At 40.5% G+C, this 19,227-nt stretch overlaps 1 protein-coding gene across 1 annotated transcript; it reads right to left on the bottom strand.

Annotated features, from left to right (window-relative positions):
• Positions 1-4,527: 4,527 nt before the first annotated feature.
• Positions 4,528-5,449, bottom strand: LOC105053855 (uncharacterized). Its single transcript, XM_010935170.3, has one exon. The coding sequence runs from the start codon at positions 5,338-5,340 to the stop codon at positions 4,687-4,689; it is 654 nt and encodes a 217-aa protein (XP_010933472.1). The 5' UTR covers positions 5,341-5,449; the 3' UTR covers positions 4,528-4,686.
• Positions 5,450-19,227: the final 13,778 nt, after the last annotated feature.

The raw sequence follows: 19,227 nt of genomic DNA, 5'->3' as shown, positions 1-19,227 counted from the left end.
CGAACGCGGTGTGCTCCTCGTCTTCAGGCACCATCCGGATCTGATTGTACCCGACAAAGGCGTCCATGAAGCTGAGCAGTCGAAATCCGGACGTCGCATCCACCAGCTGGTCGATCTTCGGGAGTGGAAAGCTATCCTTCGGGCATGCTCGGTTGAGGTCGGTATAGTCGATGCAGATCCTCCATTTCCCGTTGGCTTTCTTGACCATGACGACATTGGCGAGCCAATCGGGATACGTGGATTCCCGAATGAAGCCTGCTTCGAGCAGCTTGTCCACTTCTTCGTCAATGGCCTTCTGCCTTTCTGGGGCGAAGGACCTTTTCTTCTGCCTCACCGGCTTCATTGTCGGGTCGATGTTGAGTCGGTGAGTAATTGTTTCTGGAGGAATGCCCGACATATCTGCTGCCGACCATGCGAATATGTCGGCGTTGGCCGTCAGCAGCTCCGTCAGTCGGTGGCGTTCGGTGTCGGGCAATTGAGACCCGACCCAAACTTTTCTGTCGGGATTTTCTCCCATCGGGATCGCCTCGAGCTGCTCGGCCGGCGAACCCCGCTCTTCCTCCTCCCGTTGATCCAGTTTGTCGATTGTCAGGGGATCCTTTGTCTCGTCGCTTTGGACGGAGATCTGAAAGCATCGTCGGGCGAGCTGTTGATCTCCGCGCATCTCCCCGACTCCGTTTTTGGTCGGAAATCGAACAAGGAGATGGTACGTCGAGACGATCGCCCTGAGGGCGTTCAGTCCGGGTCGCCCGAGTATGGCGTTGTAGGCCGAAGGAACTTGGACGACCGCGAAAATGAGGGAGACTGTGCTTTGCCGTGGTTCGGTACCGACCGTCACGGGCAGGGTGATTTCTCCTTCTGTCGTGACGGTGTCTCCGGCAAAGCCGATCAAGGGCGTGGAGACCCCACTAAGTCGATCAGTCGGTAGTCGCATTCGGGAGAAGGTTGAGTAAAACAAAACATTTGTCGAACTTCCATTATCAACAAAAATTTGTTTTACATCATAATTGGCTATTGTCGCCGACACAACAACAGCGTCGTCGTGGGGAGTCTGGATGCCCCGAACGTCGTCTTCTGAGAAGGTAATCACGTCGTCCGGGCGCGGCTTTTTCGTCGGCTCCCCCCTGTAGACGTCCCCGATCCCAGCCGCTTGGAGATCATGTTGATGACTCCAGCCGTCGGCTGGTTAGTCGGCGCCTCTTCAGTCGGCTGGGGGCGTCGATCGGCAGTCGGTCGGGTCGGCGGACCCTTTCAAAACTTGCCGAGATACCCCCGGCGGATGAGATTTTCGATCTCATCCTTCAACTGGATGCATCGCTCGGTGTCGTGGCCGTGGCTCCGATGGAACCGGCAGTACTTCCGATGGTCGAGGCCCTTTGCCTTCAGAGGCGGAGGCCGTCGCAGGTATTCTTCCCCTTCGATCTCCATCAAGATCTGCGCACGGGGAGCGGAGAGAGGAGTGTAGGAGTCATACCTGGGACGCACCGGCCTCGGAGTCTGTCGGTGAGGTGATTTTTGGATCTGTCGGGGTGGAGAAAGCCGACTATTGGCCGGGGGCCTGCTTGGTTCGGCAGGCTCCCGACCTTTTCTTCGCTTCTCCTTCGGACCTCTGGGCTCGACCAAGCGTCGGTCGGACGCTCCTTCGTCCGCGCGCATATACTTGTATGCGCGCTCCAGTAGCTCGGCGTATGTTCGGGGGAGGGTCTTGTCCAGAGAATAAGTAAACCGGGACGACCTCAGGCCCCGCTTCATGGCTGAAACCGCCATGTCTTCGTTGAGGTCCCGGACCTCGAGCGTGGCCGCGTTGAATCGCGCCATGAAGTGTCGGAGCGTCTCGTTTTCCCCCTGCTTGAGGGAGAAAAGGCTATCCGACGTTCGCGGCGGCTTTCGACTGGTGCTGAAATGGGCCACGAACGAGTGCTCGAGCTGCGCGAAGGAATGGATACTGCCCGATCGAAGACCGGAGTACCAAGCCCTGGCAGCCTTGCGAAGTGTGGCGGGGAAGTCGATGCAAAAAAAAGTGCGTCGGTTGCCCCTTGAATCGTCATGAGAGCTTTATAGCTCTCGAGGTGGTCGACTGGGTCGGTGGAGCCGTCGTATGGCTCCACGTTCGGCATTTTGAACCGACTGGGAATCGGCTCATCGAGGACCAGTCGAGAGAGAGGCTGGGCGGTCTGGAAGTCGACGTCGTTCGAAGACTTCTGGCCGTCCATCTGCAGTTGGGCGAGTCGGCGGTCGATCTCCTCGAACCGTCGCTCGTAGTCGTCCGCTCGTCGATGCTGGGAGACTCCGGGGGTGGAGCCTCCGGAGGATTCTGAAAGAGAGGCCGACGGTGTGCGCGGCCGCTTTTCCTTCCTCGCCCGTTCCAACGGGGAAGGAGAGGGCCGCTGGGACCGTCGGTCGTCGCGCCGTGGTCGCCCCTCCTCCTCTCCGTGGGAGCGCTGTTGGGAGCGCTCGCATGGAGGCGACAGGGGTCGGCGCGGCCGTCGGCGGCTGCTCCTGGAAGGCATAGGTCGGGCCGCCGGTTGTTGCTGGAGGCTTTTGACTGCGTCGGTCAGTACGGTCATCTGCCGTACGATGGCCGCAATCTGGACCTCCGTGGTCACTGCAGGGCGCGGAGAGCTAGGCTCCGCCGCCGGTGGGGGCGGGGAGGCTTCTTCCCGGCGGGAAGAGCGCCTTGCCGACCCAGTGATTCTCGATCGTTGAGCTCTTGTCTTTGTCATGCTGTTCCCCTACCTGGCGCGCCAATCTGTTGCGGCCAATCACCTCGTCGCCCGATCGCCGGGAAGTGTGCACCTGCAAAAGGAAGTCCGCACTGACCGGAGGTGGCTCCGGCGGGGACCCTCCGACGGTCAAGTCAGAGAGGTGACTGGGCAACAGTGAAATGCAGACAGAGAGCTCTGAGAAAGAGAGAGGGAGAGAGAGAGAGAGGAGCGAGCCTGCGTATGTGGGGGAGATGGGCGGATCGACCCATTGCACTGTTGCCTTCCCCGGTATATATAATGGAGCTAGGTATGGCGCCGTCATTAATGGCGCGGACAAGTGAGGAACTGTCAACTCACTGTAGGCTGTCAGAGCCGCCGTGAAAACGTCATGTCGCCGTGTATCCGTCTAATCACCAGGGTTGACCCGGCTCTCGACGGGACAATGCCCCTAGGTAACCGTGCCGCATGTCCGTGTCAGAGCTGACAACGTCTGGCGGCCGTACGGTGGTTGGTGGAGTCGGCCGACCCAAGGTCGGTGGCCAGCAGAGTGGCGTCGGACTCCTCCGTCGGTCGGCGAGCTTCATGTGGGTCGGCTACCGGACCTCTGGGTTTAGTCGGTCGGGAATGGACCGTGGAATGGCCGCAGTTAGCCGCTGATGGCGTCCGTCGGCCTGTCGCCCGACCTACGATCGGCCAGTCAGAGTCGTCCGTCGGGCCGTTGGTTAGTTGGTCGGGCTGCCAGCCGGTCGGGTCCTCCGATAGTCGGTCGGTCGGTCGGGCCGCCAGCCGGTCGGGCCCTCCGATAGTCGGTCGGTCGGTCGGTCCGGCCGCCAGCCGATCGGACCCTCCGATAGTCGGTCGGTGGGTGGGTATCCCCCAACAAGTTCTAAATAATAACTTCTTTCGGTACAGCCACTCATTTTGCTTCTATCATAAAAATGAAGGATCGTGATTGATGTGATGCGGTGCACCGTTTTCTGATGCAAAAGATACATGATATTATTTCTCCTCCAGCAGTCTCCACATTCTAAAGCTCCAATTGGTTTACCAAGAAAAAGTAAACGACAGGGGAGCTTAAAGTAAAAAAGCCAGTAGAACAAATCAAACACATCCTCTCCCTTTTAATAGACGCAACCCCTCTTTTACTGTAGCTCAATGGAGACAGCCAGAGGCGTGCATCTGAACAAAAGAGTGGGTATGCATATAAAATTAACACTAATTTTGCTATCTTTTATTTTTAACATTTTATGGAATCCAGCATATACACTCGATGATCTTGCGGGCGTGCTTCGAAATTGGAGCCAAAATATCAAATTTTTAGGTTAACCTCCTCTACTTTAACAGCGTGAAACTTTAAGCCCACGCGAATGTTTGTACTCCTCCTAGTTGTATTTCCCCCCCACATCAACATCTCCAATAATAACGCGAAGCGTGGCATTATCGCGATTCGGAAAAAGGCCCCCCGAAGGTCCCAATCGGCATCCTCAAAAGGCGAGCACGACCAAAGAGGAAAACGACGCCACCACGTCCACGACGGACGCACCTGGCACGTAAGACGATCGAAGAGTCAAAACCAACCTCGCCAACCCAACCCCTGACTTTTCCCGCGTCGTTTCGTATCCTACGGTCCAAATAGAACGTCATGCCCCCACAGTCGATACTCTCGGTATCCATGTACCGTAGATGTACCGATTAAAGGTTCGGGTTGCATCTTTCCCACGAAAGAATGATTAATCTTCTTTCACGATGGCAACCGTTCGATCGCGCAATAGACTCGCAGAAGCGCGCCGTAATTATGCGATTCAACCCGAAGCCACCAATCTATCACCAACCACGACATTTCCACTTTCCTGACGATTCCAACCAAATTTTTTTCGAGTATATTACAGTAAATACATATATAAATATAACACGCAAAAATACCTGACAGAAGTATATAAAAAATATTTTTCTTCGTTCTTCCGAACCGCCGGCGAGCTTATCAACCCCGGGAGAGCGGCGATCGCTGCTTGACGACCTTCGTGGACTTCCGGTACCGGAAAGCTTTCATGGGGCTTGGAAAATACGACCGCCACCCCTTCGCCTTCCCTCCGCCACCACCGGAATCCGGGTAAGCCACCACCCCAACCGACCTCGATCGCGACAGCTGCACCTCCGGCGGTTTCCTCTCCTGCTCCTCCCCGTCCCCCTTCCTCCTCGAGAACGGCCAGAACGCCCCCCACCCACGCCCCCCGCGGTCCTGGGGCGGCGCAGCAACGCCAGGCTCGCCAAGCGCTGCGGCTACCGATCTCGACCGTAGGAGCTGGAACTCGGGTCTGGACCGGCGGAACGCGGGCTCGCTCTGGATGAGGTTTGAGACCCGCCCTACGGCCCCGATAGCGGCGCCGCAGCTGCCGGATCTCCCGAGAACTGCGTAGGAGAAAGAGGAGAGAGAGGACGCCGACGACAACGACGACGACGACGAGAGGGGGGAGCACCCGCAGGGGCGCACGTTAGCGCAGTCCGGGCACAGGAGCAGGAGCCGGTCCCGGAGGCAGGCGGCGCAAACGCCGTAACAGGGCTGCGACGGATGCTTCCGGCATCTCCATCCCTCCTCCTCCTCCTCCTCCTCCTCCCATAAAGCGATCTCCTCCATCGTCGATCTCCGACTCTCCTTGTCCTCCGCCGTCCGATCCCTCTTCCGCCCTTTCTTCCCACACCTAAGCTGTTTTCGGAACGGCAACAGAGTGCCCCGCCCTGTTGTCGTTGGGATTAAAGCGCAATATATAGAAAGAATATCCGTCACGGAGTTAAATTAATTGCGTGCTCTGGACCAATCTCTGGCCATCGGTTTGACAGTGATAGCCATCCTATCAAGATCAGACGCCTGAGAGTTCGCGTAATCTGTTTCCCTGCGGGTCAAGTACACTATTTGGGTTATTTTAGTGCTGTGATTGGGGACGATGGCAGACAGGTCGTGTCACGTTGGGGCTTGCCATTACTGACCGCACGTTTCCCTGGCCGGGCTTTCGGATCCGTCTGATGGAAAAGGCCGCCGGTTGTGCGCGGTGAGATGTGACTGACGATCGGCCGAGAGTGGCGCGTGATCGCGCTTTCTCTGAGGTGGGCCGAACATTCTGCGCTCGAGCAACAGAGCATGGTGGGCCCACCTTCAAAAAATTAGAGCATGGTGGGCCCATAATTTGTTTGTTTCCAGGTGAACGGCGTTGCTGCTTCCGGTTTGCTTTTGCTGTTGGTCGTACTTGGCAGGGACGGACACTAGAGCAAGTCAAATCCTTGACAGGAGCGAAGGAAATAAGGCAGATTTATGAACTCATCCAGAAATAAAGGAAATAAGGACAATGGAGGGTTGAAATTAAATTTAGGGTCATAGGAGAAGTTTAGCTGGAATGCAAAATGAAGGGTCCCTGAAGAACCAGTGAAGCGGTATATGTTGCAGTATGTATAAAAAACTTCAGGGGAGGAGAAAAATTATAGTATATGTTGGTTTTATCATTCATTTTGGTTCGGCTTTATTTATCTTTACATGACGACCTCATCTTCAAATGTTGCCGATAATAATTGCTGTCAGGAAATCTTAAAATCACAGTAGTTAATAACAAATCAGCAGATTGGGTGGCTAGGCATCCAATTACTAGTCTCAGAACTCAATTTCAGCAGCAATTTTTGCTTAACAGTGTGTATGGTGTGCACAGCTTGTAGTGTGGTTATTATATATAACCTTTTTTTTTTGCAATGGATATGCCTTTATTGGTGCTATATTGTAGCTTTTTGTTTATTTTTATTTTGATTGCTAGATTGCTGGTTGTCATCCTTTTTTTTGTTCACTAGTATTGGGCATGTGTTTTGTATTGCTGACACTTTATATTTAATGACCATGGGTGACCTTCTACCAAAAAAAAAAAAAAAAGGTACCAATGAAGTAAAATAGGAATTTTGCCTGAATCACACCTTTCTTGTCTTTCCTTCCTTGGGAACACCTTTCTTCTTTCAAGCTTGATGTACAAACATCAATTTTTACTCTGTTTTTGAGGGTGTTAAGTAAGCTACATAGCATGGCTCATTACATCATGCTACAAGTTCTATGATCAAAAACAAGAAAATAAATCATTCTTGCTCTGATAAAAAGTTCATTGAGTGGCTGTTTGGTTAACAATATTTGCAAGAATGGGTATACAAAAAGACTTAATATAAATAAATAAAGTCTGCAAAAATAATTATTTTAGTTATATTTTATAAATAATTTTTATAAAAAAATTAAATGAAGATAGTATTATGAAAAGGACTATGTGATTGTACTTATTATATAAAAATCAATTGAAGATACAATATTATTTTAATATTAAAAAATTATTTTATATTGAAAGATATATTTATCAATTTTATCATACTCCCATATAGGATTATCTCTAATCAAATATAATAAATTTTTTTTCAATATAATTTTTTAGCATAAATTTTTTACTAATCAAATATGGTAAAAAAAAAAAAATTTATAATTATTTTTTTAGATAAATAATTTTTATGAATCTTCAAATTATCTCATAATTTGGCGCATCCCAATCAAACGGACCCTATGTCTATTTAGGTGGTTGGGAGTCTAATCATAACTCTCCGCGTATACTTCGGATGAAAACAAAAGGATGCGTTTTGAAACTCTTGAGGAGGTCGCTGGCAGCTCCATGTTGTCAACAGCTGCTCCTGACCGGTAACTTCCTTCATCCGAGCGATGGAGGCCCACGGCGAGCCCAATGAGACACGGTGCCTTTTGACCTTTAAAACCAACGAGTGATTTCAGATTATCAATATATAACTTCAACGTTCAAACAAACTTTACCGTCATCCCTTACGATTCCTAGTCAAACTTTGAACTGTTCTCCATGCATGCAGCGACTGTAACCGCCAATTTAGATTGCAAGGTCTCTACGTTTTGCATTGTGCATAAATCAAATCATACCAATTCAAAATTGTGATTATGGTGATATTAAGCTTTTAGATTTGGCATTGCAAGAGCCTGCGACTGATCCGAGAGGAAGGCACACGTGTTCGATGGGTGCAATCCCACACCCAATGAAACATTTGGAGTTTATTCTATTAAGATTTTTCATTTGTTACAAATTGTTAAATATGCCCGATGTGCCTATCTTGACACGTTTCTTCTTAAACAATTCAACATCCAAGAGGATTGCATTCACTAAAAAGAAAAGCCCGTCTCTTCGTAAATGTCTTGATTTCACAGCCTCTTTCAAATGTGCAAGGCACGCTAAGAACAAAAGCCATATGAGGCAGGCACTATAAAATATCATATGAGATAAATTTTATAATATATCATATTTTTTTTAATATTAATCTTAAAGAAAAAGTCTAAAAATTAATTTTTTTTACTAATAAAGTTATTAGTTTGGTAATTAAAGTATTATCTTTTTTTATTATTTTCAATATATAGCGATACATACTATATGACCATATGATACACACTAAATATATAACCAGATGATACATACTGTAAGTTTTTTTGATACATACCCAGCAACAACTCAATACACACCTATAATTAAATTAATACATAGTTTACTGAATTTAGTATTCACAAATACACCATATATGACTAGTTGATATACATCTAATAAAATATTTATCCAATATTTCAATACATATTTTAGATAAAACAATACACAGTTTTCAAAATATAACATTTATTAATATATAGCACATGAGCAAATGATACATACTGGATGGCTTATTGATATATATTGTAAGCTTTTTCGATACATACCGAGCAACGACATAATACACACCTCGAGATCCTTTTTTCTCTTCCAAATTTCTCTTTTTTCCTATAAGATTTTTGCATCTAAAAATTTATAAAAATTATGTATCATTTTATCTAGAGATGTGTATTAGGACATTGGATGAATATTTTACTAAGTATGTATTAACTGATCATATACTGTGTACAAGTGAATACTAAGTTTGGTAAACTATATATCAATTTATCTGTAAGTATGTATTGGATCATTGCTGAATGTGTATTAAAAAAACTTACAGTATATATCAATAAGCCATCTAGTGTGTATCATTTACTCATGTATAGTATGTTGATGAATGTTATGTTTTGCAAACTGTGTATTTCTTTTTCTAGAGGTATGTATTGAGATATTGGATTAATATTTGCTAGGTGTGTATCAACTAGTCATATACTCTGTATTGATGAAACTAAATTTGGTAAAATATGTATCAACTTAACTATAGGTATGTATTGGATCATTGCTAGATGCGTATTAAAAAAACGTATAGTATATATCATATGTCTCTCTATTTAGTGTGTATCATATGATCATATAGTATGTATCACAATGTGTTGAAAATGAGAAAGAAAGAGAATACTAAAATTAATAATTTCATTAGTAGAAATTTTTTTTGATTTTTAGACTTATTCTTTACATTAGTATTAAGAGAAATATGGCACATTATGAAGACCACCTCATATGATATTTTATAGTGCCCGTCCCGTATGATTTTTGTTCGCATGCTAATGCCACTTACACTATATTATAGATGATTGGATGTAGGTTGCTGATGTTACTTGAAGTTAAAACTGAAGTGTATTTAATTCAATATTTGTAATGCATAAGCCCTTCGTGATTTGCCTTAGATATTTAGAGCTCCATTAAAGATTTCTTTCACCCTAAGAAAAGGAACTTTTGGGGTTCATGATTTACTTTTTTGGCAGCGGTTTCTCCTATTTTTGTATTCCGATGGTCCACATCTCCCCTTGCGATGATAGTAATTCACCATGCCAGAATTGATTGCATCCTATGCTTTGCCTTTACGGTTTTATATTTCAATTCTGTGCTGTAATTCTTCCTTCTATTGCTGTCCTATTGGTGGTTCATAATTCATTATAGTTATATATATATATATATGTATATATAACTATGTCTCATGGTTAATCTTTTATGTTCTCATTCCCCATGAAGGACCTGTTCAGATAGCTTATACAAATTCACTACTTTACTTTTCTCCATACACCATCAATTCATACCGCAAGTAAACACCCCTTCAGCTTGTTCAGTTGTAGAGAACAAATCTTGGATGCATCATTTATTATTTCAATTCATGTCCATAGTAGCTACAGCAACTGGGATAATACATGTGTCCTACTAGACGGATATAGATTCATGGAAAGATACTTTGTTTGTTTGGTCGTGCTATTTGACATTTATTTCATATTCCAAAACCACTGTTCCCGATATTAATTTATTCCAATTAACCGAGCCATACTGATAAACAAGTTCATTTTCATATAATATTACAACTCAAAAAATTCTAGAAAATGATAACATCTCACCTTATGGCAATCATGACACATCCAAACATGCTGTTAGTTGAGAGTTGTTCCTCCTAGTGAATTTTAATAAATTTTGGACCCAATCGCTGCCTCTAGATTTAGTGGGTCCAACTTGAAGATAGCAGGAACATGATCTTGGCTAGTTTGCCGAGGGATGGTTCATTATTTAGTCCTTCAATCCTCCAATCCCCATTATTTTATCTAAGCTGGGTTGGTGAGGCACAACCAGGGGATGCTCGTTAGTTAGTGCACATGGAAAGCATAGATCAAATGGGCCGAGAATATTTTAGTTCCACCGTTGACAACGTTGTGATCAAATGGACCTTTTCACGCTTTCTAAGCGTGCAGACCAGAGACGACATTTACAAAAGAATTAATGAAAGATAGATGGTTTCTTCCGGCGATCATAGTTGTTTGGTTTTTGAAGTAACATCACGATCTGTTTTCAAATTTTCTTTGTTTTTGGTCTACGTTTGACCTGATAACAATTCTCTTATATTGTTGTATTTATTAATCCCCAGTCTTAACTACTACTACGAATATTAATAGTCTATTCTCTGTTCTAGAATGAGGTACAATTATAAATTGCTTTTGTTTACATGGCAACTCATGGCGTTCACATCGATCTTTTGCGTTGTGTAAAAAAAAAAAAAAAAAAAAACTAAATATGCAATGCAGCTTGATGTAGAATTCTTTTTCGTTATAAGTGTTGCAATCGGTGAGATTAACTGGCTCAAATTGCTGAGCTGTGGTTAAAGAGAACAAAAAATAATCAAAGAACGGTCATGCAGGATCTTCGGATCAGATTTTGGCATATAATCTTCGGTCAATCTCATTAGTCGGATCTTCCAAAATCATTAAAGATAAAAAAATTCTTATATTGGAGGATTTTCTGATGGTGGATCCTCTGATGCCTCAATCAATCTTCTGCAGAGATAAATAGAAGAGGACTGAGCTGTCTCAAAGAATTTAGTGACGGAATTGAGTATGAAGTGAGGTAATATGGAGTAAGAGAATGGAAAGTGAAAGTTCAAAGGATGCCATGTAGAAGGTAGAATTCAGAGATGGATTTAGAACTGCTCAAAGCTTTTTGGAGAGGATATGTTCCAGTTTGTATGGAATCAGTCTTAGAAAAAAAGCATGCGAAGTAATTGTTCACTTAGCTTATCTAGAAGATCTCGAAGAGTTGAATTTTATAGACAAAGCTAGGTACTTATTGTTTTCAGGAATATGCGTTGCTGCTAGGGAGTAGAGGTCGGGGGACGTGCTCCGACCGTTAGGGAATAATAGCTCATATATTCTAAAGTTTATTGAAATTACAGATCTCATTGTGTGGAGAAAAAAATGGAGCGGCGAGATGGCCGACTTTTTGGCGTCAATGAGTGGAAAAATTTAGAGTACCTCTAGCACGGACATAAAAAATTAGGTGGCAGAGCTTGAGTAGTTACTTCGTCACCTGTTACCAAAAATAGGTGTCAGGCTGCCATAGGATTGGCACCAGCATCATGGTGGATGATCTGTCTCAAGGTGTATCAACAAGTGACATAAATATCAAGTACTTAAAATTTTGCAAAATTTTGTCTATATATAATAGAAACAACTATTGTGATTCTCATAAAAGTTTTCTGAGATAACTTATCAATAATGTATCATGCATTTTATGATAGACAGCATCAATGTTGTGTTTATATAGGTTCACATTAGTTAGTATGATACATTCTTACAAAAGTGTAGTTAATTCAGAATTTGTAAAGTGTAATGCCTTCGCGATTTGTTTTGGATATTTAGAGCTCCATTAAAGATTTCTTTCGCCCCCACAAAAAAAAACTTTTGGGGTCACGATTTGCTTTTCTGGCAACGGTTTCTCCTATTTATGTATTGTGATGGTGCGGATCTCCCCTTGTGGTGATAATAATGCGTCGTGCCAGAATTGATTGCATCCTATGCTTTGCCTCTACGCTTTTATGTTCCAATTCTGTGCTGTAATTCTTCCTTCTATTGCTGTCCTATTCGCAGTTCATAATTCATTGTTCCCACCTGACCTCCATGGGACCTCTAAGACTGACTCAGATTGGATAATGATTATTCTTTTTTTTTTTTTTTTTGATGGTATATATGGAAGTAAATTTGAATAAGATCGATCGAATATAAGCTCAAACCTAATCAGATCAAAACTAGACAATAGATCCTATAACGATGATCCAAGGCATTAGATGCGATCTATTATCTCAAAACTATTTGCACATGAAAAATCATATGATTTGGAGACCCCTAGCCTATGCATTGAGTGATCAAAAAATATATCTAATTCAATTTTATTTAAGCTGTCCATTTTTTGACTGTTTGATGTAAAAGTTAGAGATCTCCAAATTATATGATTTTTTGTGTGCAAGCAATTTTGAGATAGTAGATCATATTCAATGGCTTGGATCGTTGATGTAGAATCCCTATTATAGATTTTTGATCTGATCGGATCTGAGTCCAAATTTGATCAACCTAATTCTAGCCCGGCTCCAATGCTCCATATATATATATACATATACATGTACATATATATATATATATATATATATATATATATATATATATATATATATATATATATATATATATATATATATATATATATATATATATATATATATACACATATATACATACACATGCACGCATGCAAGCACATGCACATATATATAGGGGCAGACTTGGATAAGATCGATCGGATTTAGACTCAGATCCGGTCAGATCAAAATTGGACAATAGAGATCCTCATCGATAATCTAAGCCATTGGATATGATCTTCCATCTCAAAAGTACTTGCACACAAAAAATCATATGATTTGAAAATCTCTAGTCAATGCATCAAATGATCAAAAAATACATCTAATTTAATTTTATTTAGACTGTCCAATTTTTAACTACTTAATGCGCAAGCTAGGAGTTTTTAAATCATATGAACTTTTGTGTGCAAATAATTTTGATATAGTAGATCACATTTAATAGTTTGGATTATTAATGTAGGATCCCTATTATAAAATTTTGATTTGATCGGATTTGAGTCCAAATCTGATTCTAATCTCTCTCTCTTTATATATATATATATATATATATATATATATATATATATATTAAACTGTCTCATGATTAGTCTTTTATTTTCTAATTCACCATGAAGGACCTGTTCAGATAGCTGATACAAATTCACTGCTTTACTTTTCTCCATGCACCATCAATTCATACTGCAAATAAACAAACACCCCTCCAGCTTGTTCAATAGTGGAGAATAAATCTTGGATGCATCATTTATTATTTCAATTCATGTCCACGGTAGCTGCAACAAGTGGGATAATACATGTGTCCTACTAGGTCGATATAGATTCAAGGAAAAATATTTTGCTTGTTCGCTCGCGTTATTTGACATTTATTCATATTCCAAAACCAATGTTCCTGATATTTATTCCAATTAAGCGAGCTACATTGATAAACAAGTTCATGTTCATATAATATTACAACTCATAAAATTCTAGAAAATGATAGCAACACATCCCACCATATAGCAATCATGAAACAACCAAACATGCTGTTAGTTGAGAGTTGTCCCTCCTAGTGAATTTTATTAAATTTTTGACCCAATTGCTCCATCCAGATTTAGTGGGTCCAACTACAAGATAGCAGGAACATGATCTTCGCTAGCTTGTCAAGGGATGGTTCATTATTTAGTCCTTCAGTCCTCCATCTCCCATTATTTTATCTAAGCTGGGTTGGTGAGGCACAACCAGAGGCTGCTCGTTGGTTAGTCCACATGGAAAGCGTAGATCAAATGGGCCAAGAATATTTTAGTTCCACTGTTGACAAGGATGTGATCTCTTTCCATTTTGTGGAAACCCTAGGGTCCATCCTTGCGGCTGCAAGGATCTGATCGAATGGACCTTTTCACTCTGTCTAAGGTTTTTTTTCAAAGGAGCAAGAAATTTTATATCGTTAATGTACTCAGACTAATGAAAAGTTGCAGACCATAGGCGACATTTACAAAAGAATGAAAGATGGTTTTTTTTTGTTTTGTTTTTTTTAGGTGAGCAAGTTGGTTGGTTTTTAAAATAACATCACAATCATTTTTCTAATTTTCTTAGTTTTTGGTCTACCGTTTGACATTCTCTTACGTTGTTGTATTTATTAATCCTAAGTCTCAACTACTCCCACTTGTACGAACAATGGACCCTCTTCTCTGCTGTACAAATATGAATTACTTTTATTAAAGGACAACTCATGATATATCTATCTATCATGCATCTCTACATTTAACATTACATAGATTTTTGAAAGAATATTTTTTATTTTATAACATTGAATTAATAATTAATTATTTTTAAATTTATGGTTAAAATTTAAATCTCAAATCTAAAACTTTTAGTAATCTTGTGCATTGTAAATAAAAAAGAAACGGTTAACCATGCAATGCAGCTTGATGCAGTATTTTTTTCTATTACAAATGATATGAACATCAAAGAACTTATAATTTTGCAAAATTTTATCTTTATACGGTGGAAAACAACTATTGTGATTCTTGTAAAAGTTCTTTGAGATAACTTATGAACAATGTATCATGCATTTTATGATAGATAACGTCAATGTTGTACTTATATAGGTTAACATTAGTTAGTACGATATGTGAAATTGCAAGGAACAAAACTTCTCTCTCTCTTTCTCTTTAAGGAAAAGAAGAAAGCTCCACGCCGTTGTGATTCCAAATTATACCCTTATAGAGTTAACTTTTGTTAATGTGGCTTAAATTTTTAATATTTTTTATGATCTCGAACTATGATCCGATCTGAAAAACTTGCGTTGCGATCTGAATAATTATATCTTTTTTTTCATTATAATAAAATTTTTCTCTCGTATCTTGTCCATGGACGTAGGCTTTTCAGTCAAATCACATAAATTCTGTATTTGTTTTTCTTCTCTTCTCTATCTTATGTGATCGTACGAATCTGTGTGTGCTCTATTTTTGTACTTGCTGTAACAACTTTCAACTGATAAATTTGAGACTCGACAAATGTATAAGCAAATAAAAGCTTGGTCTCAATGCAACGAGGCTCAGACATGAAATTAGAACCCTCACTGTACTGAATGCCGTAGAGAGGGTTTCAATGGATGTGCAGATGATTATCTTTTTTTAGCCTGATTCTCTCTATCTCTTTTTAATTTCTTCTTTAAAAAAGAAAACACGAGAAAAATCATTTTGAGTACATTCCAGAGACCACTCTCTTTATTAAAAAATTATTGGTTAGAATAATTCTATCGTATATATCTTATACTATCTAATAACAAACCAACACATTATTCAAAAAAATGATTTTTTTTCTCATTTAAAACAGTATAAATGAATTTTTTTTATTTAAAAATTTTAATCAAGCATAAATAATGATGCATCTTTTATTTTTTTAGATAATATATTGATTTATTATTAGATAGTGCAATATATACGTGATAAAATTATTTTAATCAATAATTTTTTCCTCTTATCTCAAAATTTAGTATGTCCATGCTATTTTTGGGACTATTTATGAGCACCGAGACTTCCAAATTTTTGCAATAGAACGTTCCAAGCTCCAAGGATGCAGAGTTCCAAGTTCCAACCTCCAATGCTCCTCTGCTGTCTCATTGGCTCCTCTTCTTTGATTGTTGAAAAGATGCAATCACGTCGAGGTTGGACAACAATAGGAGGGCAACGGTGCAATGCAATACGTCAAATCCACTGTTCCGGGTAACTATCACCTCCGGTTGCTTCTTTTGAGAGGTAGCGATCACGTAGACTGTTCTGATACTAGCTTGTTTGTAGGCTTTTGCGTGTACGTACTGCGGTCCGTATGACATTCGGGGGTACGTGTACGTAAACGATTGGTTACTTTGACGTGTATGTAAATGTTATTGTAGAAGGACGGGCCCCACATGAGTCGTTGTGAGAGCAAGATTTCTAAATGCCTACAATATTTTAAAAGCAAAGTATCTGGATCTGATATAGCAACCTATATAATAATTTTATTGAAATATTAATTTTGAAAAAAATTTAATGAAAATTTTTTTTGCTCTTTAAAAATCTATTTTAAGCAGCAAAATAGGTGAATGAACGAAAAAAGCGATTATGTTTACGTAGTGTCAGCTAGTATCATATTTATTGGTTTATATTGGTTGAGGTATGAGAGGGCGAGATTTACTATATGTATTCCGGTGAAAATTGATTTTTAATCAATCACATACCATGAATAGTGGCAACCATCGACGGCCAGCACAAGCATTTTTATGGGCAGAATAGTTCTTTGTCTACTACGTCTAGTGAAAAAATAATACACTATTTCATCAGGTGAGGCCATGTAACCTAATTAATAAGGAGATAAATATTTAATACGGTTTAGCTTTTTTTTTTTCAATTTTTTTTTTATCAAAATATCTTTTACTATTGAATGCTATAACATTTCGAATAATATTTATGATATTCTATTATTTTTTTATACAATATAATAAGATATCATACCATTATTATGATGTCTGATTATTTTTTATGATATTCCAATAATTATATATAGAATGCAACAGGATATCGTGGGATGCAATATGATATCGTACCATTATTATGACATTTCATTATTTTTGATGACATCTTTATAATTATTTATAGGATATAATAGGATGTCATATGATAGAACAGGATATCATATTATTATTATGACATCCTGTTATTTTTTATGGTATTTCGATAATTATATATAGGATATAATAGAATATCATATAATGCAACATGATGTTATATCATTATTATGATATCCTATTATTTTTAGGATATCTCGATAATTATATATAGGATGCAACAGGATGTCATATTATTATTATGACATCCTGTTATTATTTATGACATCTTAGTAAAATAGAATAAAAAAGAAGAAAGTATATTTTGATTAAAAAAAATTAAAAAAAAAAGTAGAGCTGTATTAAATATTTACTTTCTTATTAATTATGCTATGTGGTCCAATCTTATGAAATGATACATTTTTTCTCCATCATACCGTAAGCAATGGATAAAAAATTTCTCTTTATAGGCAAGCTGTAATTATAGAAATAGATTGGTCCGTTGATTGTTTCCTTGGAAGTGCCATCTCAAATTTCAGATAGAATCAATTGGTAGAAAAATATAATCCGCTCTTAATTGGTGGATAAAAGGCTGGGGCATTTCCCATTCTAATCCAAACGTATCCTTGCATGGTCCTAGCTAGATCTGTTTACCGGCCGGGCAGGACTTTGCTCAAAGGTTAACAAAATATTAGAGCCTGTTCATGTTTGATGTCTGCAACCGTTAGGCGGGTACGAAGATTTCAAGGTGACTATGAGATTAGACATCTCTGACGTACAATTTTATCCACTCTTCTTGCAGTTAATGGAGTATCGTACAATCACTAGTTGTCTACATTGATCAATTAATTCCCTTACGCAGAGTGCCTTAACCTTTTTGTCATGTCAGTTTTTTTTTTTTTTTTTTCTTGGCATTTGTATCATGCTGATGTTTTCAATTACTCAGCACGGAGCACGTACATCAAAGCAATGCTCTCAATAACATTCTTTATGATTCAAATCTCACAACATGGTTAAACAGCTGATATTAACTACTCGGAATCCATATCAAATTTGAGAGATGAGAAAGATGGGTGGAACTCACATCCCATGCGTAGACATTTGGTAGGTTTTGTCGCAGATAATGTTAGCGTTTACTGCTTTTCTGAAGTGAAGTGAGTTAACGAACAAGGACTGTTTTTGCTCAATTGCAAGGATTCAAAAGAATTGGTAGCTTTGTTTATTTCTTTCCTTGTTACCGGCTTGAGCTGCATTTGGACTCACATCTCACACAACGGGTGAATCATATTTAGGGGTTGAGGTTGGATAATCTAGATTTGAATAGCTTAATTGGAGTTTAATCCTCAAACTCTCTCTTACGTTTTACTGTTTTGGATTATAGATTAAATATTTAGTTCTCTAGATTTTGAGCTTCATCAAGTCAGACTGCCCATCTAATGCAGAGAACTATTATCGGTGATGGACCTAAAGACTGCAAGCCCATCTACTGTGTTTTGAACTGGACCTTGGACCTTGACCATATGAGAAGTTGGTGCAGGCCCAATCCTGGCTTGGTTTACAATCCCCGCAATCCTGCGATCCGAATAACTTGATGGTCCAAAACTTTTTTTACTTTGTTTCTTCTTTGAAGACGAAGATTGGGCTGGACCATCCAGCTTCCATTCAACAAAGTCATATTGGACGTTGGCCTGTTATCAGTCTTGTACACATTTTAAGGCAATCCGTCTCCTCCGTGGTCTGTACTTCCATCTCCTTCCTACAACCAGGCTGAAGAGATTACTTCCAGAAAACCTTGGGCTCCAACCGGTATCATGCAAATGTAGACATTTAATGTCCATTCAAGAAGCAGGGGAAACATTGTTTCCAGACAAATTCCACACCAGACACAATGTTGGTCCTATGCCATCTGTTCTTCAATAGTTTAATGCACTATCATTGGCTTTCGACCGCATTAAGATCGTCACATAGCACTACTCAACAGCATACCTACGAAAGCACCAAATATTGAGGATGTGGAACAGAAAAATATGACTAGGAACATTGTGCAGAAAGATGTGTCGAAGAATATCCTGAATTCATAGTAGCTCCAAAATAGGTGCCGGTTGTATTTTTCAAGCAAAATAATGGTTGATCTTCTTCTGTGGCATGAACTATTGGATTGCATTTTGCACAGCTTTCAAAGTATAATATCTATCTGGTGATCTATTGCAATGGATGGAAGGGAGAGATTGGAGGACTTCAAAAGTTGTGCAAAGTGCAATCCAAAGATCGATATCATGAAAGAAGATCAATCATTCTTCCGTACCAAGAATACAACCCGAACCTCTTGAAGACCTCGTCACCGTAGTGCCACCAGGCTGTATGATTCACATGCCACCTTTTGCAATTCATTTCATCAAGCCTGCTAGCTCCAAGCAATGTGGTGGTGTCGTTTTCACTTTTTATGACCAGCTATTTTGGTCCAATAAGTGGTGATTTTCCTATTTATTGCGTGGAAGATTTAGTTCACACCAAGCTCACGCCACACCTTAAGGTACCTCTTCCAGG

Source organism: Elaeis guineensis, chromosome 11, assembly GCF_000442705.2.
Source record: "Elaeis guineensis isolate ETL-2024a chromosome 11, EG11, whole genome shotgun sequence".
NCBI lineage: Eukaryota > Viridiplantae > Streptophyta > Magnoliopsida > Arecales > Arecaceae > Elaeis > Elaeis guineensis.
Note: the sequence above shows the minus strand (reverse complement) of the source record. Positions and strands in the feature narration are given on the sequence as shown.

Excerpts from the sequence above, each read along its gene's own strand:
- LOC105053855 (XM_010935170.3), bottom strand. The coding sequence starts at position 5,340 with ATGGAGGAGATCGCTTTATGGGAGGAGGAGGAGGAGGAGGAGGAGGGA.